The sequence below is a fragment of the Peromyscus maniculatus genome, chromosome 21 (assembly GCF_049852395.1).
Source record: "Peromyscus maniculatus bairdii isolate BWxNUB_F1_BW_parent chromosome 21, HU_Pman_BW_mat_3.1, whole genome shotgun sequence".
Lineage (NCBI taxonomy): Eukaryota > Metazoa > Chordata > Mammalia > Rodentia > Cricetidae > Peromyscus > Peromyscus maniculatus.
The window spans coordinates 12,762,696-12,785,597 of NC_134872.1; the positions used below are offsets into that span (position 1 = coordinate 12,762,696).

At 38.2% G+C, this 22,902-nt stretch overlaps 1 protein-coding gene across 1 annotated transcript in view; it reads right to left on the reverse strand.

The window, feature by feature from the left end:
- Positions 1–22,902, reverse strand: part of LOC102905682 (solute carrier family 5 member 4-like) — a 59,296-nt gene that overhangs the window by 17,860 nt on the left and 18,534 nt on the right. The window contains exons 5-8 of the mRNA XM_076558029.1: positions 18,272–18,377; positions 17,141–17,221; positions 15,342–15,562; positions 11,920–12,055 (exon numbers count right to left, since the gene is read on the reverse strand). Coding sequence (XP_076414144.1) covers positions 11,920–12,055; positions 15,342–15,562; positions 17,141–17,221; positions 18,272–18,377 — 544 coding nt within the window. The remainder of the gene's footprint in view (positions 1–11,919; positions 12,056–15,341; positions 15,563–17,140; positions 17,222–18,271; positions 18,378–22,902) is intronic.

Here is a 22,902-nt window from a genome sequence, read left to right on the forward strand (position 1 = left end):
TTGGGGAGATTTTAGAAAGCAGTTCCTATATGGTATACATTCAGCCCATGTGAAGCAGATGTTAAATTCCTGGTAAACTCAGGACAGAATTACCCCCCAAGACTGGAAAGATTTAGCTACAGCAATACTGGAAGCGGGTTCTTAGTTACAATGGCAAAAATGGTGGAAAGAGGAAGCTAGGGCTATAGAGCAATGAAATAGGGCTAGAGGCATTAATACTTCCCAAGGTCAGTTCTAGGTGAAGACCAATCTCCTGAATTGCAAAGGCAGATTGAATTGAATGACCATACCTTAGCACTATGTCACTTAGCAGCTTTAAATGCTTGGGATAAGGTTTAAGAGTTAGGGAAGAGGTCTGAATCATTTACTAAAATTATATAAGGAAAGAAACTTACATTATTATTATTATTATTATTATTATTATTATTATTATTACAAAAATTGACTTTAGGTGTAAATATGATAGTACCAGATCCAGAAGTCAGACAACTACTAATTGAATCTTTGGCTTTTGAAAACGCTAATTCAGAATGCAAAAAAAGGGGTGATTATGCCTTTAAAGGCAAGATCAGCACCAATAGATGAATGGATATGGCTGATATTAGATCTCAGGCTTATGATACTACTATGATAAGGAGAAATAGTTTCTAAAAGTTTTAAGAGAAATCAAAATGTCTGATGTTTTAATTTTGGAAATCAGGATGATTTGAAAAGGGATTATAGGGAAGGTGTTCCTAGGAACAACATTGTTTTTTCTACAGATAATGAAAATAGAAGGCTCCAGGAGTATGCAGAAGGTGCAGCAAGGGCCAGCATTGAGCTAATGAATAGAAATCAACAAGGGACAGGCAAGGTAGCCCTTTGCCATTGGGCAACACTCTAGGGGGTCTCCTACAGGCCCCTATATCAACTATTCCTTGTCAGCACCAGAGAAACTCATCCACAGACAACGAAAAGACGTAATGCCTGTTGTTAAAAACAACAGTGCTCTGCATGTAATCAAGGACAGAACAGTTTCAGTAGATAAAACAAAAATTCAGGAAAAGCTATAAAACAAGTATTTTGGCAACCTGCCAAATAAATGATAAGAGAGCAAAGCTAAAAATACAAATAAATGGAACTGAAATTGAAGAATTACTAGACACAGGGGCAGATGTGACAATACTATCACCAAAATCTTGGCATCCAGACTTGCTTCTCCAGGAGGTAAGTATTCAGCTTCTAGGGACTGGAACTTTGTCTCAGACAAAACAAAGTATAAGATGGGTTGAGTGTATAGGGCCAGAAGGACAGATAGAAAAATTAAAGCCATATGTGGCTAATATAGTCAAGAATTTATGGGGATGTGATTTGTTGCAACAATGGAAAACACAGATTAACATTCCTCCAATATAAAAAATAAAGAATTCTTCTAAGAAAAATATTAAAAAGTATTATTAAGACTTAAGCAGAGTACAACAGTTGTTGGTCTTTCAAAGTTACCAGTCTCCCTACCTTTAAAATGGTTAACTGACAGACCTGGGTGGGTAGAACAATGGCCATTGAAATCAGAAAATTTACAGGTGCTAGTACAGCTGGTACAGGAGAAGCTTAATGCTCAACATATTGAAGAGCTGACCAGTCCTTGGAATTCTATTGTATTTGTCATTAAAAATAAATCTGGAAAATGGAGATCAGTAACAGATTTGAGAGCTGTAAATCAGGTGATTCAGGCAATGGGTTCGTTACAGCCTGGAATTCCCTTTCCTTCTTTACTACCTAAGGAATGATGTATTATAGTGACTGATTTAAAAGACTGCTTTTTACTATACCTTTATAAGAACAGAAAAAAGAAAATTTTGCCTTCATAGTGCTTACTTATAATAATACTCAACCTACTTAAAAAAATAAGTGGAAAATTCTTCCATAAGGAATACTAAACAACCCATCTTGTGCCAATATTTTGTACAACAGCCATTAGAAATAGTTTGTAAACAATTTACTCAATCTACAAATTACCATTTTATGGATGATATTTACTGGCAGATGCAATATTTTTATTAAATATTAGTAAATATCAGATATTTACTGATTCAGATGCAGATATCTTAGGAAAAAAGTGTTTGATTGCTGAAAGCTGCAGGTAGCAATGTCTTTACCAGAGGCCACAAGAATATACAGCAGATGGCAATTGATAATTCAGGTGTCAACCCAACAGATGAATAATTCTCTGATAGAGGAACCCCATGCAAGCAAGGCTTACAGGACCACAGACTCTGAAAACCAGTTTCTTCCATCTAATTTTTCTCTTTGGCCACTACTATTTCTTCCCTAAAAACAGCTGTTGGGTTCTTTCCATAGCCCATTGGTGGTGTGGTTTGGGGCACATATATTTGTGGATAGTCAGGAAGATGATTTCTTCTTAAACTGTATAATTTTGATGACTAGAAATATACTAGGATATGCTTCTTAATTAGATCTATTATTCCACAAAGACTGTAAGACGGGCCCTGTTTTTTATAACTAGCTCAGACTGACATAAAGAAAACAGCAATTTCTTTTTAGTTTTAGACAAGCTACAAACAATTAGTTGATTTTAGGCCTCAAAACAAATTCAAACAAGACTAAATGCCTTACAAGTTAAACCTTCACAAATAATGCACAAGGACAAATTCCCAAATGTCTAATTGTAGAACCAAGGTCAGACAAAAAGCAACTTTGGTGCTAGTTCTCCATTGCAAGGTCTGGCTGATAAAGACCTAATGCCCTACACAAATTCCTCAAGCAGTTAACTCTCTGCACGCACTTCTAACTTCAGATTTTTAATACAAGATTCAAGTGTCAACTAACAAACTGTTTATTGTTTAGGTCCCAAATAATAATTAATCAATTAACAAAGTCCAGAGAGAAATAGTTTTATGTCCTGGCTAAAAGTTTTACAATTAGCCAGGGCTACAGAGGATAGTCTGACCTCACAGCCTTGAAGTAAGAGTTACAAATTCCTTTCCTTGCAAGCAGGATAAAAAAATATAGTTTTTTAGGTTTGGGAGGCTTTCAATGCCACTGCCCAGGAAAGTGCCAAACACCATGTCCCTGCCTATGCATTGCCATGGTAAATGGCTCCGCTCCTTATCATTTGCTCAAGGAATGGACTATGACCCTCAAACATAGCTTTTTATTGCTTTTCATTGTGATGATATATGAGGTGTGGCAGAACAAAGAAAAGGGGAAGAAGAAGGATAACTTGAGAGAAAATAAAGCAAATGATCTGGACACTACATGTGTGAGTCTTATTCCCTCAGATAAATAAGAATTATCCCTAACTCCCGCTACTATGAAGGCATTTTCTTTTCAACCCTGGGTGCAGACATGGGAGCTAATCTTTCAATCTGCAGTATTTGATGATGTAAAGAGAATTTTGCTTTGTTGGGGATTACAAATTACTCCTGAAAATATACAAAGAGGAGAGTCTATTAATTATCTAGGATATAAGATAGACTTACAGAAAATTCAACCACAGAAAATACAAAGCAGGAGAGATCAATTATAAACTCTTAGTGATTTTCAAAAATTGCTACTAGATATTAACTGGATATGGCCCACAATTGGACTAAACTACTCAAGAGCTAAGTAATTTACTTCAAACCTTACAAGGTGATAAGGACTTATATAGTCCAAGAAAATTATCAGCTGAAGGTAAGAGAGTATTGTATCTGGGAGAAAAGAAATTGCAGGATGTACATGTGGATCACTTAGATCCAGAGCCTGATTGTATTCTGGTTATTTTACCTTCTACTCATTCTCCCACAGGAATTCTTAGGCAGAGAGAAAATAATATCTTAGAATGGATAATTTTAGCACCAAAACAGAGCAAAAAAATTAAAGACCTATGTAGAAAAGTTTCTGAATTGACTCTGAAAGGAAAAATGAGACTTCATCAGTTAGCAGTAACAGACCCAGCAGAAATTGTAGTGCCTTTTACTAATTCTGAAGTTGCCTCATCCTGGTTAGAAAATGAATGTTGGCAAAGAGCTTGCAGTAATTTTTTTGGAGAGATTAGAAACAAATATCCCAAAGCAAGAGACTTCACTTTATAACAAGACCTAATTGGATTCTCCCTCATATAGTGAAAGGGGCTTAATTTCTGGAGCCCCTACATTCTATACTAATGCAAATAAATCAGGAAAGACAGGTTATAAGTCAGGAAATATAAGTAAAGTGGCTCAAAGCCCTTATTATTCAGTTCAAAAATCAGAATTATATGCTATTCTCATGGTATTACTAGATTTTTCAGAAGCTCTTAATATAGTTCCTGACTGCCAATATGCAGAAAGAGTTGTTTTACATATTGAGATCACTGAACTTATTCTGGATTTTTCAGAATTAACTTTGATATTTATTCAACTACAATAAGTAATCAGAAATAGAAATCATCCACTGTATATAGCACTTATCAGACCTCATATGGGCATACCAGGCCCTCTAGCACAAGGTAATGATGAAATTGATCAGCTATTAATAGGAAATATGCTATAAAAGCCTCAGAATTTCATAAGAAACACCATACTAACAGCAAATGTTTGAAGAAATGTTTGAAGAAAAATTTTCCTTGGTAACAAGCCAAGGAAATTATAAGAAAGTGTCCTACTTGTTCTTTGTATAACCAAACTCCATTACCTGCAGGAAGTAACCCAAAAAGTACTCAAATAAATAAAATTTGGTAAAATGGATATGTTTCATTTTGCAGAGTTTGGAAAATTAAAGTATGCATACCATATCATAGATACATATTCAGGATTTCAATGGGCAACTGCTTTAAACTCTGAGAAGGCTGGTTTTGTAATTATACATTTATTAGAAGTTATGTCTATTATGGGGACACCTGTACCAATTAAGACTGACAATGTTCCAGTATATGTCTCTAGTAAAATGAAACAGGTTTTTGCCTATTATAACATAAAGCATATACAGGTATATCACACAATCCTATAGTAAAGCAGTTATAGAAAGATCTAAATTGCATTTTAAAAGATATGCTTAATAAACAGAAAGGGGTAATAAAGACCCCCCAGAGATAGATTACACAGTGCTTTATTAACTTTAAAATTTTTAAATGTTAATGAGAAAGGAACAACAGCTTCTGAGAGACATTGGCTAATAGGAAAACAAAAACAAAAACAAAAATAACCCTACTGAATTAAATCAGCCTGTATATTTTAAAGATGTGTTGACCTCAGAATGGAAACTAGGATATCTGTTATGTTGGGGAACAGGTTTTGCTTTTGTTTCCTCAGGAGAAGAAAATCTGTGGATGCTATCAAGATTGATCAAGATTAGAATCAAACAGGAGAGACCTCCTGAATTTATAAAGACTAACGAATGCCTTTCATTTGATCAGGCCTGAAAAAATAAAAATAAAAACAATGGTATTTTCAAATGATAATTCACCAAAGGTACACTTGCCTTACTGGCATGAAAGGAAAAATGGGTTTTCTTAAACCACTCATCTTAATTCCATGTTAGAATGTTTGACTATAGATTGCCATGTAGCCCACACCATCTTGGACATCAGCTTTTGATTTTCTTCCTAAATAAAGAGGATATTTTTATTGTTTGGTATTGAAAACACAGTAAGAGATTTAAAATGTTTTAAGTTAGTTCAAGGGATTACTACAGCTCAAACTTGTTTATTAAATCTCTAAGAGTTGGAGTGATTTGAAGCTAAGATAAAATATTTGAACAGCGTGATGGTAGCCCACACCATTAATCCCAACAGAGACAGGAGGATCTCTCTAAATTAGTTATTTACTAAAAAACAGTTATAGTAAACAAGGTGGCGGTGTCCACACCTTTAATCCCACCACCCAAGGACAAAACTCAGATACAGCTCCTAATTGATATGTTTACACACTAGAGAAATCACATACCATATTTACAGATTATTATAAAATATTCTCTGTATGTTGACTAGAAAGGCAACTAATTTCCCATGGAGACAAGAACAAAGAGCACCTTTTGCAACTGCTGCTAAGCTCTTTTCCAAGCATGCCACACTAACCAATATTGAACCAGATGATATCCTAATTATAGATATCATATTTATTGGTGAATTGGCAACTGGGGACTCTTTATAAAACAAAAAGGAGTCTACCAACATTTGGCTGTTGGCTTCTATTTTGAATACTTTCCATATATGGAGAATACACAGTCTCTCTCTGAGAAAAAAATCTGGACATTTTACAAGACATGGGGAACTTATACTCAGTTATTGCCAACTGCCCAATGGTCATAAGAACGCCCCTTTCAGTGATGGATTGGATCCATTTGAAGGCAGAGTCATTTGCAGGCTTAGCCTGGAAGGAAAGGTAATACAGTGAGAACTGGTATGTATCGGAATTCCTTCATGACCAGGATGTGGTAGCAAAGGGGATCTGCGCCTTCTTGCACTGAGAAAATAGCTCAGTTGTCTATAAACTCCATCCCTAAACCACTCACCCCTCCCCTACAAGAGGCACCATTGCACAGTGGGGACCAAAAGACTAGTCACATTTGGCTAATGCGTGCTTTACTGACGGTTCATCAGCCACCAAAGAACCAAAGCTATATGGAAAGTGGCAGCCTGTGGACTGGGTGATAGAATGGCTATTACTAAGGAAGCAGCTATCAAATCAGCACAACACACTGAAGTAATAGCAGCACTGTTAGCTCTAAGACAAACATAAGGAAGGCCAAAAGAGGATCTCTATCTTCTCCAATTCATGGTGCGTGTGCAATGGTACAGCTAGCTATATGGTCATCTAAATGGAAAACCACTCACTGGCAGACAAATGGCGAAGATGTCTGGTCATGGGAGGCATGAATGGAAAGAAATGGCAAAACCTGGTAAAACTCAGCAAAAACATAAAATTTTATATAGCTCATACAGGCAAGACAGACGAAAGTCTGAAGTCAATAAAACAGTGGGTACAAATTGGCATCATGTTTAATTAAGACTAGAATATTAAAATTTGCCAGGGGACAAATTCAGAATAAATCAGAAAGAATGATAGATTACACACCGAAAAAACTTGAAAGTTTACCCCTAACATTAAAAAGTAAGGGGAAATGGAGAACCAAATCAAACCAGGACAATGTTATGAGAATAACTTTATAAGGAATCTATAGCCAGGCAGTGGCTCACACCTTTAATCCCAGCACTAGAGTGGGGCGGGGCTTTAATCCTAACACCTGGGAGGCAGAGGCAGGCTCATAAGAATTAAATATAAAGTGATTTAAATTATAGCTGCTTGCAAAAGGCAGACAAAAATTCATAGTGAATGTCCCTTGTGATCCAAAAACAAACACTTTAAATTTGAATTTATATATAAAGAGAAAGGGGAATATATTTATCCACACATACTAAGGAATATTTAGTTTCAAAATTTCAAAAGAATTTTTAATTGAAGAATAATACTTTTTCTGTCACCCAAAAACATTTTTCCCTAAGAAAGATATAGCCTGCCAAAGAAAGGATCTCCCCCTCAACCCCCACAACCAAGTTAGGGTTGGGGCAGGGTTTTGCTTTTATCTTTCCAGGAGAATAAAAGCATTTAACTAAGGAATCTAAAGACAACTGTACAAGTGAAAGATCTGAAGAAAAAAAAAGGATTGATCATCAAGAGAAAATTTCCCAAGAAAAAGAGTAATTGGCCAAATGGTATTTATTGCCCACCTCCAACAGGGTAGACTTTTGCTTGTCTCTGCTGCCCTCTACAGACATAAATGAGAAATGGCCTTTATGTGATCCCAATTTAATTAAGAATTAATTGCTGGCTTTGGGGTTGGAGCATGGCTCTCTCCTTCTCTAAAACCACATATGCTTGTTAAAGGAAAATCAAAAATCTCTGTCTCACATCAGAAGAGCTATATGGTTTGGGAAGAAAGAAAAAAATAAAGTACTATTCTATTGCCACTAATCTCTGGTTTTCATTTGACTCTTTCAAACTTCTTAAGGTATAAATATTATCTCAAAATCTGTAAGATTATTATGTATATATATAAACTTTCTGACATGATGTTGGTGGTCATACAGAGTACTAATTATAGAAATAAACTTTATCTAGCTTCCTGTACATGTTCTAGGGCTTGAGTCTGAAGCAGGTAACTAGGAACTAAGTTTGTGTAGCCCGAATGTATTTAATAGATTATGTCCCTCTAACCTTTCAGAGATCTACTGAATATGGCATTTGAAATATTTAAGTTTTCTGCAGTGAACCATGACCATTTCTAGCAGTGACCTGTGAGGTGTCCAAGACGATGATGGAGCCCTGCAATGAGGAATCCACTCATATTGTGGTACTGCCACTAAGCTGACAAACACCACCCAAAGATCAGTTTCAGACTACAAGCTGCTCAGGATATTCAAACCTCTAAGTTCATATGAGACCAACATGGTCATTTTACAGAACTTTGAACTCAGAAATACTTAATCCTAAAACTGCCAACCACAACAAAGCTGGACATTGTAGAAAGCTTGGCAGAAATAGCTTCATTGTTGTAAATGGTTTTACTGTGTTAGAGTTAAAACCTTTCCTATTTATTTAGACAAAAAGGGAGAAATGTTGCAGGATATTTGTCACACTGTGAACCCAGAGATTGCATTATTTACTGGAAAAATCTGCCTCTGGCTGTGGTGTGGCCCAGCCCTAGTATACAGTCTTAATCTAAGAGCTTTCTGTTTATTATAAACAGGATTAAATAAAATCAACAATTTAGGTCAAGAGGCAGAGCAAGCAGCTAGCTAATAGGAAGTAGCTATAGAGAGTAAGAGGCATCAGGAAGACAGATAGGCGCACAGGGAATAGTAGGAGGGTACTTTGAATTTGGTGGTCTTTTTTAGTTTAGGACAGTGGAAAAGAAGCTCTCTTTTTTGGGACAGGAGGAAGGTCAGCTTTCTGCTTTCTCTGCCCCTCTGAGCTAGCAGGTTTTCACCCCAGCATTAGGCTCCTGAATCCTTATTGATAAAAGGATAGAGATTTTGTTCAAAGCCACATTTGTCTCCCTACTTGGAGATGACCAGGTGACAGCTCTGGAGGTGCAGTCAGCAGCTGAGGTTCCATAAGATTAGGTGTAGCCACTGTGCTGAAGATACAAAAATAACATAAAGGCAGAGAGAGAAGATGCAAATTAACAAATTTAGAGATGAAAGGGGGAACGTAACAACAGACATGGAGGAAATCAGAATCATAGGAGATACTTTAAAAACTATTTCTCAATATATAACAACTATTAAAGTTAAATGAAAATCAGATAAGCAATTTAAATAGATTTATAACTCCTAGTACAATAGAAGCAGTCATTAAGCCTCTGTGGTGTGTGTGTGTGTGTGTGTGTGTTTGTGTGTGTGTGTGTGTGTTCCAGGACCAGATGGTTTCAGTGCAGAATTCTACCCTAACTACAAAGAAGAATTAATACAAATACTCTTCAAAATATTCTACAAAATAGAAAAGAGAAGGCCATTACCCAATTCTTTTTATGAGGCCAGAGTTACACTGATACCCCAACCACATAAAGATCCAACAAAGAAAGAGAACTACAGACCAATTTCCATTATGAATGTAGATACAAAAATTCTCAATGAAATATTTGCAAACCAAAGAACACACAAAATTATCACCCACCATAATCAAGTAGACTTTATCCCTGAGTTGCAGAGATGGTTCAACATATATAAATTAAAAAAATCAATCCACATATAAACATTCTGAAACATGAGCATCTCTAAAGGTGTTTGACAAAATCTAATAACCCTAAAGCAGTGGTCCTCAACCTTCCTAATGCTGTGACCCTTTAATACAGTTCTTCATGTTGTGGTGACCCCCAACCATAAAACTATTTTTGTTGCTACTTTATAGCTTTCATTTTGCTCCTGTTATGAATTGTAATATAAATCTCTGTGTTCTCTAATAGTCTTAGGCAACCCTTGTGAAAGGGTCATTTGGCACCAAGAGAGGTCAATACTCACAGGTAGAGAACCACTGCCTTAGAAAGATTAGAGTACAAATGATATACCTCAACATAACAATGACAATTTACAGCAAGCCCATAGTAGACATCAACTTAAATGGAGGGAAACTCAAAGCATTTCCACTAAAATTATGAACAAGACAAGGTTATTCTTTCTCCATATCTACTCAAGATAGTTCTTGAAGTTTTAGCTAGAGCAATAAGGCAAGTGAAGGAGATCAAGGGCTACAAATCAGAAGGGAAGAAGTCAAAGGATCTTTATTTGCAAATGGTATGATACATAAGTAACCCTAAAAATTCCACCAGGAAACTCCTACATCAGCTAAACACTTTCAGCAAACTATTGCTGGATACAAAATTAGCTCACAAACTTTGAGCCTTCCTAGACACAACAGACAAATAGACTGAGAAAGAAAGCAAAGAAACAAAACCTTTCATGATAGACTTGAAATATATAAAATATCTTGGAGTAATTCTAACCAAGCAAGTGAAAGACTTGAATGATGGAAACTTTTTTTTTTTCCAAGACAGGGTTTTTCTCTGTAGTTTTTGGTGCCCGTTCTGGATCTTGCTCTGTAGATCAGGCTGGCCTTGAACTCACAGAGATCCACCTGGCTCTGCCTCCGGAGTGCTGGAATTAAAGGCATGCACTGCCACCACCCAGTGAATGATAGAAACTTGAAGACACTGAAGAAAAAAAAAAAATGAAGAAGCTATGAGAAGATGGAAAGATCTCCCATGCTCTTGGCTCAGTAGGATTAATATAGTAAAAATGTTCATCCTACCAAAAGCAATCTACAGATTCAATACAATCCCCATTAAAATACCAGCACAGTTTTTCACTGAACTTGAAAGGATAATTTATACTTTAGAGGTCCTTTGGGTATTATGGCTTCCATTGTGTGTGTGTGTGTGTGTGTGTGTGTGTGTGTGTGTGTGTGTGTGTGTGTGTGTGTGTTTATGGGATTCCATGGGTGCAGTCTTCTGTGTCTCTTTGTCTATATGTGTTTCTTGTGCTTTTTATCTTGCTCTTCCCTGTTTCCTTTGTTTTATCCTATTTCCATTTGTTTCCTTAGATGCCTGTTTTCTAACAGGAGACATAAAATGGTGTGGATTCAGATAGAAGGTGGGGAGTGACTGGGAGGAGTTGTGGGGAGGAGAAAACATAATTACAATATACTGATGAAAAAAATCTATTTCAAATAAAAGGAATTAAATTAAATTAAATAAATAAGAAAAATTCAAATGTGTAGTTACCCTCAGTTTTTCAGAAATAAATCTATTTACCAACACTCAATTCCATAGCAGAGGAAAGCTATTCAAATCCACCTGTTTCAGGGATCCAAGAAATAGGTCCATCTTGTGTACCTTCCCACACTCAACACCAGCAGCTCACCAATTCATCCTTGACAAACCCTACCTGACAAATCCTACAGTCCCTCCTACTGCATTCCCTAAACTTCTGAAAACAGGACTTACTGTTTCAAATATCTCAAAGCAAACAAGCAGAGTATAAAGAAAAAAGTGTCAAATATACTAAACTGATTTTCCTGTCTCTGACACACTGGTACAAGCTATTTTCTCATCCTTGAGTTCTCCTTTAATTTCTACAGGTTTCCTGTTCTATTAAGGTTTTGCTGTATCTTAAAAATACTTGGAGTTGGAGAGATGCTCAGCAGTGAAGAGCACTTGCTGTTCTTGCAGAGGACTTGGGTTTGGTTCCCAATATCCACATGGCAGCTCATAAGCACCCATAACTCAAGTTCCAAAGGATTTGATGCCATATTCTGACCCCTGTGGGTACCAGGCATGCATGTAATACATGGGCATACATGTAGACAAAACACTCATACACAGAAAATAAATCTAAAAAAAATTTAAAACACTTATAAGAATTTAAACATAAAATTGAGATTAAGTGTGTCTGTGGCTTGCCTGTGTATAGAATGCGGCTGATCATCCCTGGCATTACCATGAAAAATATGGGCAGCAGCTTCAGGTACCCACACACTATGCAGGCAGCCTTCACATGGGACATGTTCTTGCCACATAAGCAGCGCTGTACAATGACCTGCCAGGAAAACACAATACAGTGAGTGAGACAACCAGAAAATGATGTCCAAGCTGTCTTTCAGAGTTTAAAATGGCAATAAGAAGTGATGGTGTTGGTGGAAACTAATGAGCTCTGATGGGATATTATGATTTGAAGTACTATTTAATTAATATACTATGTGGCTTCATTCCTCAAGCAGTCGTACCCCTCTCATATCATTCTGAATATGAGCAATGTGTGTAAGACTCTCGGTATATGGAAGTCAATACATGTTAGCTATAGTTAACGTGTGTTTAGACACTCATTGGGTGATGTCGCAGTGGGTAAAGCATTTGCTATGAAAGCACAAGGATTCATGTTTGGGTCCATAGAACCCACGCAAACCTGGACAGAGTGGCATCTATCTGTAATCCTAGTGCTTTTATGAATAATGGGGGACAGAGATGGGAAAACCCTCAGGAACTTGCTGGTCAGCTAGCCTGGTATATGAAGCAGTGACCTAGAGACCCAGGTGGAATGTGAAGACTGACATCTGTGCTTGTCCTCTGACCTCTGTTGGGTGTACTGTGACAAGTGTGAGCCTACGTTCATGAGAATGCATAGGGTGTCCAGGCTGCATTAGATAGTCCCTATTAGCAGTAATGCTGCCCTATGTTGTGTTTTAAGCTGTGAATAAATATTGTAGGCATCATCAGGATCTCCCTACTGTTATGAGGTAATTGCTTCTTTGACTAGTCATACCTGTTGCTATGGGAACACAATAATCAGGCAGTAAGTAGATCACTGAGACATCCATGTAGATTATTTTTAGAATGTTCTGAGAACACCTAGCTATGAATCATATTTAGTTATGATGATCCTCAGAGAAGAATGAATATAAATAAATTATATTCTACTGAACTTATGCAAATCTCTTGAGTTCTGTAGAAAAGCATGATGGATAAAAACAATTCCATAATGTCTTGTGTACTTCTCTTTTCTCCTCCCACCTCTTGCAGTGCTGGGGGTTCAAACCCAGGGTCTTGAATACACCAGGCAGGTGCTCGACTGCTGTGTATCCCAAGCTCCTCATAAAACTACAACTTCTTGGTATTTTCTTCTAAAACATTGTCAAAAATAGGGATCTTTTCTTCTGACTATTGCCTTTAGTTGGGGTTTCTACTGTTGTGATAAAACACCACAACCAAAGGCAATTTGGAGAGAAAATTATTTATTACACCTTACAGTTTATAAGTCCATCACTGAAGGAAGCCAGGGAAGGAAGCCAGGATCCTGGAGACAAGAAGTAGAGCAGAGGCCATGAAGGAGTGCTGCTCATGACTTGCTCCTCATGGCTTGCTCACCCTGCTTTCTTAGAGCATCCAGGACCCTCAGCCCAGAGGCAGCACTGCCCACAGTGCAGTAGAACTTCCCACATCAATCATCAGTTAAGAAAATGCACCACAGGCCTTTCCACAGGCCAGTCTGGTGGGGCATTTTCTCAACTGAGATTCACACTTCTAAAATGACTCTAGCTTGTGTTAAGTTGACACAAAACTATGTAGCAAAATTGACCTTTTTTCAACTTTAACACATCACTGACAGACTACAATATTTTCTTTCTTGTTTATCTTAGACATTTTATATTAATATTAATATCATACTATAAAATGTTTTAAGTTTTGAAAGTCCCACAGTCTTTAAAATTTCAGACATTTTAACAGTTTGGTTTCTTAAAAAATTCAAAGTATTCTTTTTTCTCATAATTTTTAATTGAAAACAGATTTTTCCATATAATATATTCTAATTATGTCTTTTTCTTCCCACAATTCCTCCCAAATCATCCCCAAAGTTTCTTTTAAAGTATAAAGTTTCTCTAAAATAGCCAAAGTCTCACTAAAATTCCAAAGTCTCTTGACTGTGGGATCTCCAAAAATCAGAAGTATGTAGTTCTTATCCAAAGCAGGAAGAATCACAGTCACAATCAGATCAAAGCAAAACTAAGACTCAAGAGTGTTATAAGCTCAGTGCTTGATGCCTGGAACCCATTCATCATCCTCTGAGTTCCAAGTGGCTTGGGCAGCAGCTCTTCACTGGACCTGCCATCTGGATCTGTATTAGCTGATCTTTATGCCAACTTGACACAAGCTAGAGTCATCAGAGGGAAGCAGACTCAGTTTAGGAATTGCCTCCATGAGATCCATCTGTAAGGCATATTCTTAATTAGTGATTGATGGGGGTGGTTCCATCCCTGGGCTGGTGGTCCTGAGTTCTATAAGAAATCAGGCTGAGCTAGGCATGGGAAGCAAGCCAGTAAGGAGTATCCCTCCATGGTCTCTGCATCACCTCCTGCCTCCAGGTTCTGCCCTGCTTAAGTTCCTACCCTAATTTCCCTTGATAATGAACAGTGATGTGGAAGTGTAAGCCAAATAAACCCTTTCCTCTTCAACTTGCTGTTTGGTCATGGTGTTTCATCCCAGCAAATAGAAATCCTAAGACAGAAGCACATGCAGCTTGTCTCCTAGGCTCAGGCAGGTTCCACCCGACTCCTGCTTCTACCCTTGGTGGTCATCTTGTGATCCTTGCATCTTCAAAATGCTGGAGTTTCTACTGCAACTGAACTGCACCTTCACCAGTATCGTGCTCTGGCCTCTCTTGGGTGACTCTGACTTTGCCACATCATACCAAGCCTCCACTTCTTTCCATGGCCCAGTCAATCCTGAGGCTTCTACTGCAACGAAGCCTGTACCTTTATTAATACCTTCTCCCGAACTCTCACAGTGTCAAGCCTCAGTGGCTCCCCACAGCCCCTTCATGACTTCAAAACCAGTACCACCTGGAAAACTATTACACATTACTAAGTTTGGCTGCCAGCGCTAGGTACAGCCTTGCTTCTGGGCCACAGTTTCTGTGTGTCAGCCCTAAGGAAATACTTCACATCAATGATACTGGATGCTTCTTAATCATGGCTGATTTCAAAGCCCCAGCTGACCAGCATCCATTGTCCCAGTAAAGCAAAGGTTTCAAATTAATTAGGCTAAACTCAAAATATTGAATGGCTGTGATAGAGTCCTGTCTGTGCTTATGGTTTACAGACCACTCTTTCTATACAAGAAGAATGATGATAAATAGAAAAACACTTAGTCGAAGGAGCCTGCTCTGTTTGCTTTGGAGGGACATGTGGCACCAGGAAGCTTTTTTTCACTGGTCTTGTGGAAATGTTTGGATTTTAAAAATGATGTTCGTGTGTAGAAACCAGAATCTAGATGCTTTTGTATGAGATGAGAAGAAGCAACACACAAAAACACACATTCTTATCACTTACCTGGTCTGTGCACCAGTACCACAAAGCTGTAATAATCATTCCAAATGCAGTTCCTGGCCATGGAATGTCTCCAGTGACAGCATCTCGGAAGATGTGGAAGGAGTCCGGCTGAGGAGTGTAGCACTTGGGGCTGATTGTCAGGTTGTCCCCCTCAATTACAGATGGGATGGCATTCATGTACTTCTCTGTAAAATTTTCATAGCCTCCGACTTCAATAAATGCTGCAAAAGCATTAGAGAAATAAAACGTCTCCCGCACATTGCAGAGGGCTGCTGCTTATGATTATCTCCTGATGTGGAGTCCATGCTAACCTCAGTGACCTTCTCTCCTGATATACATCCCAACCACAGCTTCCCCTCCCTCCACTCTTCACCCCCATACCTCTCCTCTCCCCTAGATCCACTGCTCCTCCATTTCCCTTAAGAAAAGAGTAGGCCTCCCAGGGATATCAACCAAACATGGCATGACAAGATACAATAAGACCAGGCACAAATCCTCATATCAAGACTAGATGAGGGCAACTCAGTAGGAGGAAAAGGGTTCTATGAACAGGCAAGAGATTCAGAGAGTACCCCCTTTTAATAGATTGTTATATAAAATAGTACAACTGGTTAATAGTTACCTGAAATTTTCTAATACTTAATTCTCTATTTAGTGAAAGTTCTAGATAAATCAAAAAGGGTTTTGTTTTAGTAAGTTTTTGTTTTTTGAATTGATTATTTTGGTCTATTTTTGTTTTTTGGGGACAGGGTTTCTCTGTGTAGTCCTGGCTATTCTAGAACTCACTCTGTAGACCAGGCTAGCCTTGAACTCAGAGATCTGTTGCCTCTGCCGCCAGAGTACAGTGCTGGGATTCAAGGCGTGCGCCACCATTGCACAGCTATTTTTTTTTTTAAATTGAAACTTCATTTTCGTTCTTCTCTTTTTTCTACTCCAGTCCCTCCCCTGTACTCATCATTATTCTCTCTCTCTCTCTCTCTCTCTCTCTCTCTCTCTCTCTCTCTCTCTCTCTCTCTCGATAACGAAGCAGGCCCCAAATGGCCATGCTGACAGTGTCATAAGATGAGGGCCCAAGCCCAACCCAGTCTGGTTTTTCCTGGGCAAACATAAGGATTTGTCCCAGGTAAGCAGAAACCTAAACTCAGCATTCCCCAGAAGACTTTATGTCAGGCGTCTGTTTGTCAGGAAAGCCACTACTTCTCTTCTCTGACCTAATGGTCAACTGAGGAGCAAAGAGCATCTATTCCTGATTAGCCAGAGCAGTCCACATCAGCCAAAGGACCAAACATCTTGCTGATTACCATGAAATCCACTTGCTTTCCTGCTGAGCAGCTGCTCTCTCTTCCTGTGAGATAACCTGGCAGTTTGCTCCCCAATAATCTGTTTTTCTACCCATGGTGTGGTCCAGTTAGGGGTTTTGCCTCACTCACAATGGCCTCCTTTACTTTAATAGTTATTGTTGCCCTACTGATACAACTACAACAGAAATCAAAAGGTTTTATACTTTCACTCCAATGCACCAATACGCCTCTGAAGTTATCAACCAAGGGGTGTCATCCATTCTGAAGACAAAGAAATGGAGGTTAAATAACATAAATGACCAAAGCAATATTTTTAAAGGAAATAAAACTCATTCATTTCTTCTTTTCAATAATATAAAACAAGAAAGATGCTAGGCAAACATTTCCATGATGGGAATTATAATAATGACAGGAAAATATGACTCAGGAGAAGTGAAGGAAGCAATCATGGAGAGAGAAAACAGAATCTAGGGATTTATAGATGTAGTCCTGGCTTACCAAACACCATGAGGATGAAAGATCCAATCAACATGATAATGGCCTGGATAGTATCTGTGTAAATCACGGATGCCAAGCCCCCTGTGGAGATAAAGAGAGGAACCAGTCTTTTATCCACATGCAGTTATGTGTTTGCCCTCAGAACTGGCTTCTCCTCTACCCCAGATGCATTTAAAAAAACATTAAAAATGGCAGGAAGAAACATCCAAAGCCCCTGGCTGCCAGGAGTGAGCCTGTTAGTCCAGCTACCTGGGAGGTTGAGGTCAAAAGAGTGTAAGCCTCAAGGTCCTCTGAGGTCCAGACTCAGTCCAAGGACAGACTGGGTAACTTAGACTTTGAAACCAAAAACCAAAGCAAGAAAATAGAGAAGCACCTGGCTGAGTCACAAGCTTGATTCTTAGTTCATCTGTATTTGAGATAGAGTCTTGTTCTGTAGCTAAGGCTGGCCTTGAGTCTCTGTGTTGGCCGGGCTGGTCTTGAACTCCTGGCAGTCCTTCTGCTTTAGTTTCTAGTTCCTGGGATTACAAGTGTGAGCTACCATACCTAAATCAGCCTGTTTCCACAGCATTATCTCCCCAGTGTGTCTTTCACTAGTTCTACTCTCTCTCTAGCCTTATTCTTTCTTTTGTTCTGTTTTCTCTTCCCTTCTCCTCCCATTCCCTCTCTTCCCCTCACTTCCCTGGCCCTTCTCCCTCTAACTTTCTCTTTTTCCTGACAGGGTCTTGTTCTGTAGCCTAGGTTGGCCTTGACTCTCAATTCTCCTGCCTCAGCTTCCTTAGCTCTAGAATAATGGGATATGATACCATGAAGAGCCCTTGTCTTGTATCTTGTATCTGCTCAAAGTTTCTCTTACAGTGTAGTTTCACTGTTATGCTTAATTGTAAATACAAAGTAGGAGAAAGGGCAGAAGTTTAATATCACTTTGGTTTTTCTATTTAGCTGTCCTTGTGCAAAGCCATCCATCAAAATCATGTTTGCTCTACTGTGGGATTATATCATTGGTTCCTTAACGGAGTGTCTTATTTAGTGGCTCTGTTTTCTCACTATGATACAGGCACAAACACATGTGCACACACATGAGTGGGATCAGCAGCAGGTAGCACATCTCAACCAAGGACACAGAGGACTCACCAGTGATTGTGAAAACAGCAGTGATAGCCAAAAGGATGAAGATCGACAGGTAAAGGTCCAGTCCAAATGCCAGCTTTATGAATATGGCTCCAGAAAATATGTTTGACTAGAAAGGGAACAGCAAAGATGGGGAAAATCATGTACTTCAGGCCTCTGGCTTCTTTTTTCAAGGCTCAATGCCCCATTCTTTCCCTGGTGAATTCCTATTCACCCCTGAAGATACTACATACATATTCCTAACAGAAGATGTTCAAACAGCAGTTTCACTCACTACTTAGCTTCTAAGTAATTAGTTCATTGCTCCCTTGAGGCATTTATTAAGTGAGGTGCCATGGCTTGAGAATTCTCTTTACCATGAGGATTAGGGATGCTCATTAGTTACCAATGGGAATCTCTGAGTTCTCATGAAGCAAAATAAATATTCTTTTTAAAAAATATGTTTAGGGTGTTTTGGTGCTGTGTGTGAGTATGGGTATCTGCATGTATGTAGAGGGCAGAGGAGATATCAGATATCCTGCTCTATCATTCTTCACCTTATTTCCTTGAGACAGAGTCTTTCAGAAAGTTACAGGTAGGCAGGTGATGCATAAGTCCACTGATTCCTGTTTTCTCCTGCCTTGTCCCTCAGCCCTGGAGTTGTAGGTGAGAATATGTGCTTTGGAACAATCATTTTGTACACCATGAATATTCATTGTTCTCATTGGCTTAATAAAGGGCTAACTGGCTAATGGCTAGACAGGAAGAGGTTAAATGGGAGAGGCAAACAGAGAGTGACGGGAAGAAGAAGGATGGATCATGGGAGTTGCAAGAAGATGCAAAGGAAGTAGGAGATGAACTTGCTGTGCTAAAAAAAAAGCTACCACCACATGGTAGAACATAGATATTAAATATGGGTTAATTTAAGATGTAAGAGCTAGTTACTAACAAGCCTAAGCTATTGGCTGAGCATTTATAACTAATAATAAGTCTCTGTGTGGTTATTTGGGAGCCAGCTGGCAGGACAGAATTGATCGGTGGAACAGAGAATGTCTGCTTACAATTGTTGCCCAGCGTCTGGCACCTGCATCCACATAGGACCTGAGAAAGCTTAAGAAAAGGTTCCAAACACACAAAAAACAGAGCCAAACAGTCTTCCTAGTCTCACAATCTCATGCCAGTCTCAATAAAGAGACTCATCTCCCAGAAGCTGCCTGTGGGATGGAGTCAGCCACCAGCCTCCATGTGCTAGCATCATGCATTAAGCTGGGCAGGACAGGTGACTGACATACCAGTTTAAGAATAGTGTCATGCAATCAAAGAACACTACAATGATCAATAAAGACAAATCCAGATGAAAGAAACCCCTAAACAGGTAGCAGTGTGTTTAAAAATATACATAGGCTTGAGAAGGAAAAGAGAAAGGATATATACAGTCGTTGAATAAAAAATGGTTTAAAATAAAATAAAACAAAATTGGGGCTGGAGAGATGGCTCAGAGGTTAAGAGCACTGGTTGTTCTTCCAAAGGTCCTGAGTTCAATTCCCAGCAACCACATGGTGGCTCACAACAATCTATAATGAGGTCTGTCACCCTCTTATGACATTCAGGCAGAATACTGTATAATAATAAATAAATAAATTTTTAAATAATAATAATAATAAAGCAAAGTCCTTTAAAAAGTCATAAAGTGATATAAAATAAAAAAGTCATGTAAAGATGGAAAATACATGGGGAGTCTGAATCCTGTATGTTATTGTGTTGTCTCTAAATTTAGATTAGATGAATGAGTGATAACTGCTAAGACACATTGCATTATGGAAGCTGTTGGATTAAGCCAACCTGCATATTTTGAAAACGTCTTAACTTCAAAATGGAAGTAAAAAATGCTTTGGAGAAGAGGTTATGTTTTTATTTCCATAGAAAATGAAAGGCTGTGGATTCCTTCTAAATTAATAGAGACCAAATTTTATCAAGGAAGACCCCCTGAAAATTCTGGCTATAAACATAAAGAAATAAACCTAGAAAAACTACAAGACACATAAGGTATATTTTACCTGTCAAACATAAAACCAAACTATTATCTTTTACTAACTTGTGTACAATGCACAGTCTATACTTGTATTAATACAGGTTTACATGTTACATTTAAAAGTTTATGTATTTTCAGAACAAGGGAACCAGACACCAATGAAAATGGATGCACCAGGTGATCCAACATCTCAGAGTACCTCTGTTACAGTTTCCTCAGAGTTCTACATCCAGAATGGTTTCAAGGCTGCTGGCTGAAATGATCCAGCCTCACATACTACTCCAATCCAGGCTTAACAATTATCCTGAATTTTCTGATGGTCCTCCAAAGATACCAGTGACCACATTCCCAAGAGATGGGATGTGTGTGGGTTTTGGTTATTCAATGGATTATGAATGTTTGTCATTGTTTAGGGGGTTTGTTCCAAGCTGTTTTTTTGTCATAGTCAGAAAAAAAGCTACACAAAGGACTTACATTCAAAGATCTCTTTTAAAGGAAAAAATGGGGATATAATATAGAAATGATGTGATAAAAGCTGAGATTATTGAATCTACTTTAATCCAAAAAGCAACTATTAATCTCAAAATATTTTACATTGGTATGGATTTTGATTTATTGATACATGTTTAAAGTTATTTGTGTTATACTCTATGCATGTTTCTACTTTTGTTTGGGGTATGTTTATGCAGCTCATTTGAAAGTGTAATGTATAATATAAAAATACAGGTTTGTAGGTATTCATCTATAATAATCAAACTTGTAGTCATATTAGGTATGTTTTCAAGATTAAACAGATATATTTAGATAGATAGATGATCTTCAAACACTTCAAAAATCTATAGAATATGGCATTTTAAATGTTTTAATAACAAAAAGCTTTTTATGACAGTGAAACATGTCTGTTTCTGGCAGCACCAATTTACTTCAGAGAAGATGAGGGGCATCAAAGAAACTCTGTATGGAGTTTGCTTTCTTTATAGCACAAGCTAGCCCTTTGGGCAAAAAAACTTCCCTTGCCTCAATTGCTGACAGTATACTGTCCAAACTGGACCAGTAGGACATACAAAAAAAAAAAAAAAAAAAAAGAGAGAGACTGCCAAACTTTGCCAAGACAAGGTAGGACAGTCCTTTAAAATCCCCTGTTTCTCATAAATGTCTGTCAGATATACTAGGCCTATAGGCCAAAGATGGATGCCCCAGTGTTACAGAAGAACTTTGGGTGACTGTCCAGGCAGCCAGATGTCCCTGTCATTAGGTAAGATTACACCCTTCTGGGTCTTTGATGGAGTTAAAGACTAAATAATTAGACTTAATGTTTTTCTTAGTTATGATAAAAGGTGAATTTGGTATAAAACTTTAGACTCATGATAGAGTATTTTCTCTAAATTTGCCAAATACAAATGGATTGAATATTATAACTCTAATTCTTATTTGATAACTGTTTTTGTTATATATAATTTCACTGTTAAAGTAAAACCTTCATTTTTAATTAGACAAAAAGGGGGAAATGCTGTAAACAATATTTTTGTACACTGTGAATATTTATCGTTCTCACTGGTTTAGTAAAGGGCTAACTGGTCAATAGCTAGGCAGGAAGAAGTTAGGTGGAGAGCCAAACTGAGAGGACAATGGGAAGAAGAAGGGAGGGGTCACAGGAATTATGAGGAGACACAGAGGAAGCAGGAGATGAACTTACCATGCTGAAACATGGTGAATTATAGATATTAAATATGGGTCAATTAAAGATGTAAGAGCTAGTTAGGAACAAGCCTAAGCTATTGGCCAAGCATTTATAACTAATAATAAGTCTCTGTGTGGTTATTTGGGAGTGGGCTGGCAGGACAGAACTGACTGGAGAGACAGAGAAAGTCTACCTACACACATGACCATGTCTGGATTGTCACTTGGGTGTTAGCCATTGAGACTCAGGTCCTTATTTTGGCACAAGAACCATTATTATCCATGGAACCATTTTCCCAGATCTCAATATGTATTTTTAAAATTAGAATGCTTTCCTCACTATGTATAGCCCTGGCTGACCTCCAACTCAGAGATCCACCTGCTTCTGCCTCCTAAGTGATGGAATTAAAGGCACGCGCCTCCGTATCCTGGCTTAAAATTAGTATTAGTATTCTTGTTTACCAATGAGAACTTTTACACACACACACACACACACACACACACACACACACACACACACACCTTTCTTATAGTTTTATATGTGATTGGTCTCTTTTCAAGAGATGAATGAAGTAGTTGCTGTGGGATGGTCTGTATGGCAAATGTGTTGCTCTGATTGGTCAATAAATAAAACACTGATTGGCCAGTGGCTAGGCAGGAAGTATAGGCGGGACTAACAGAGAGGAGAAAAGAAAGAAAAGAAGGCAGAAGGAGTCACTGCCAGCTGCTGCCAGGACAAGCAGCATGTGAAGACACCGGTAAGTCATGAGCCACGTGGCAAAGTATAGATTTATGGAAATGGATTAATTTAAGCTATAAGAACAGTTAGCAAGAAGCCTGCCATGGCCATACAATTTGTAAGCAATATAAGTCTCTGTGTTTACTTGGTTGGATCTGAGCGGCTGGGGGACTGGCGGGTGACAAGGATTTGTCCTGACTGTGG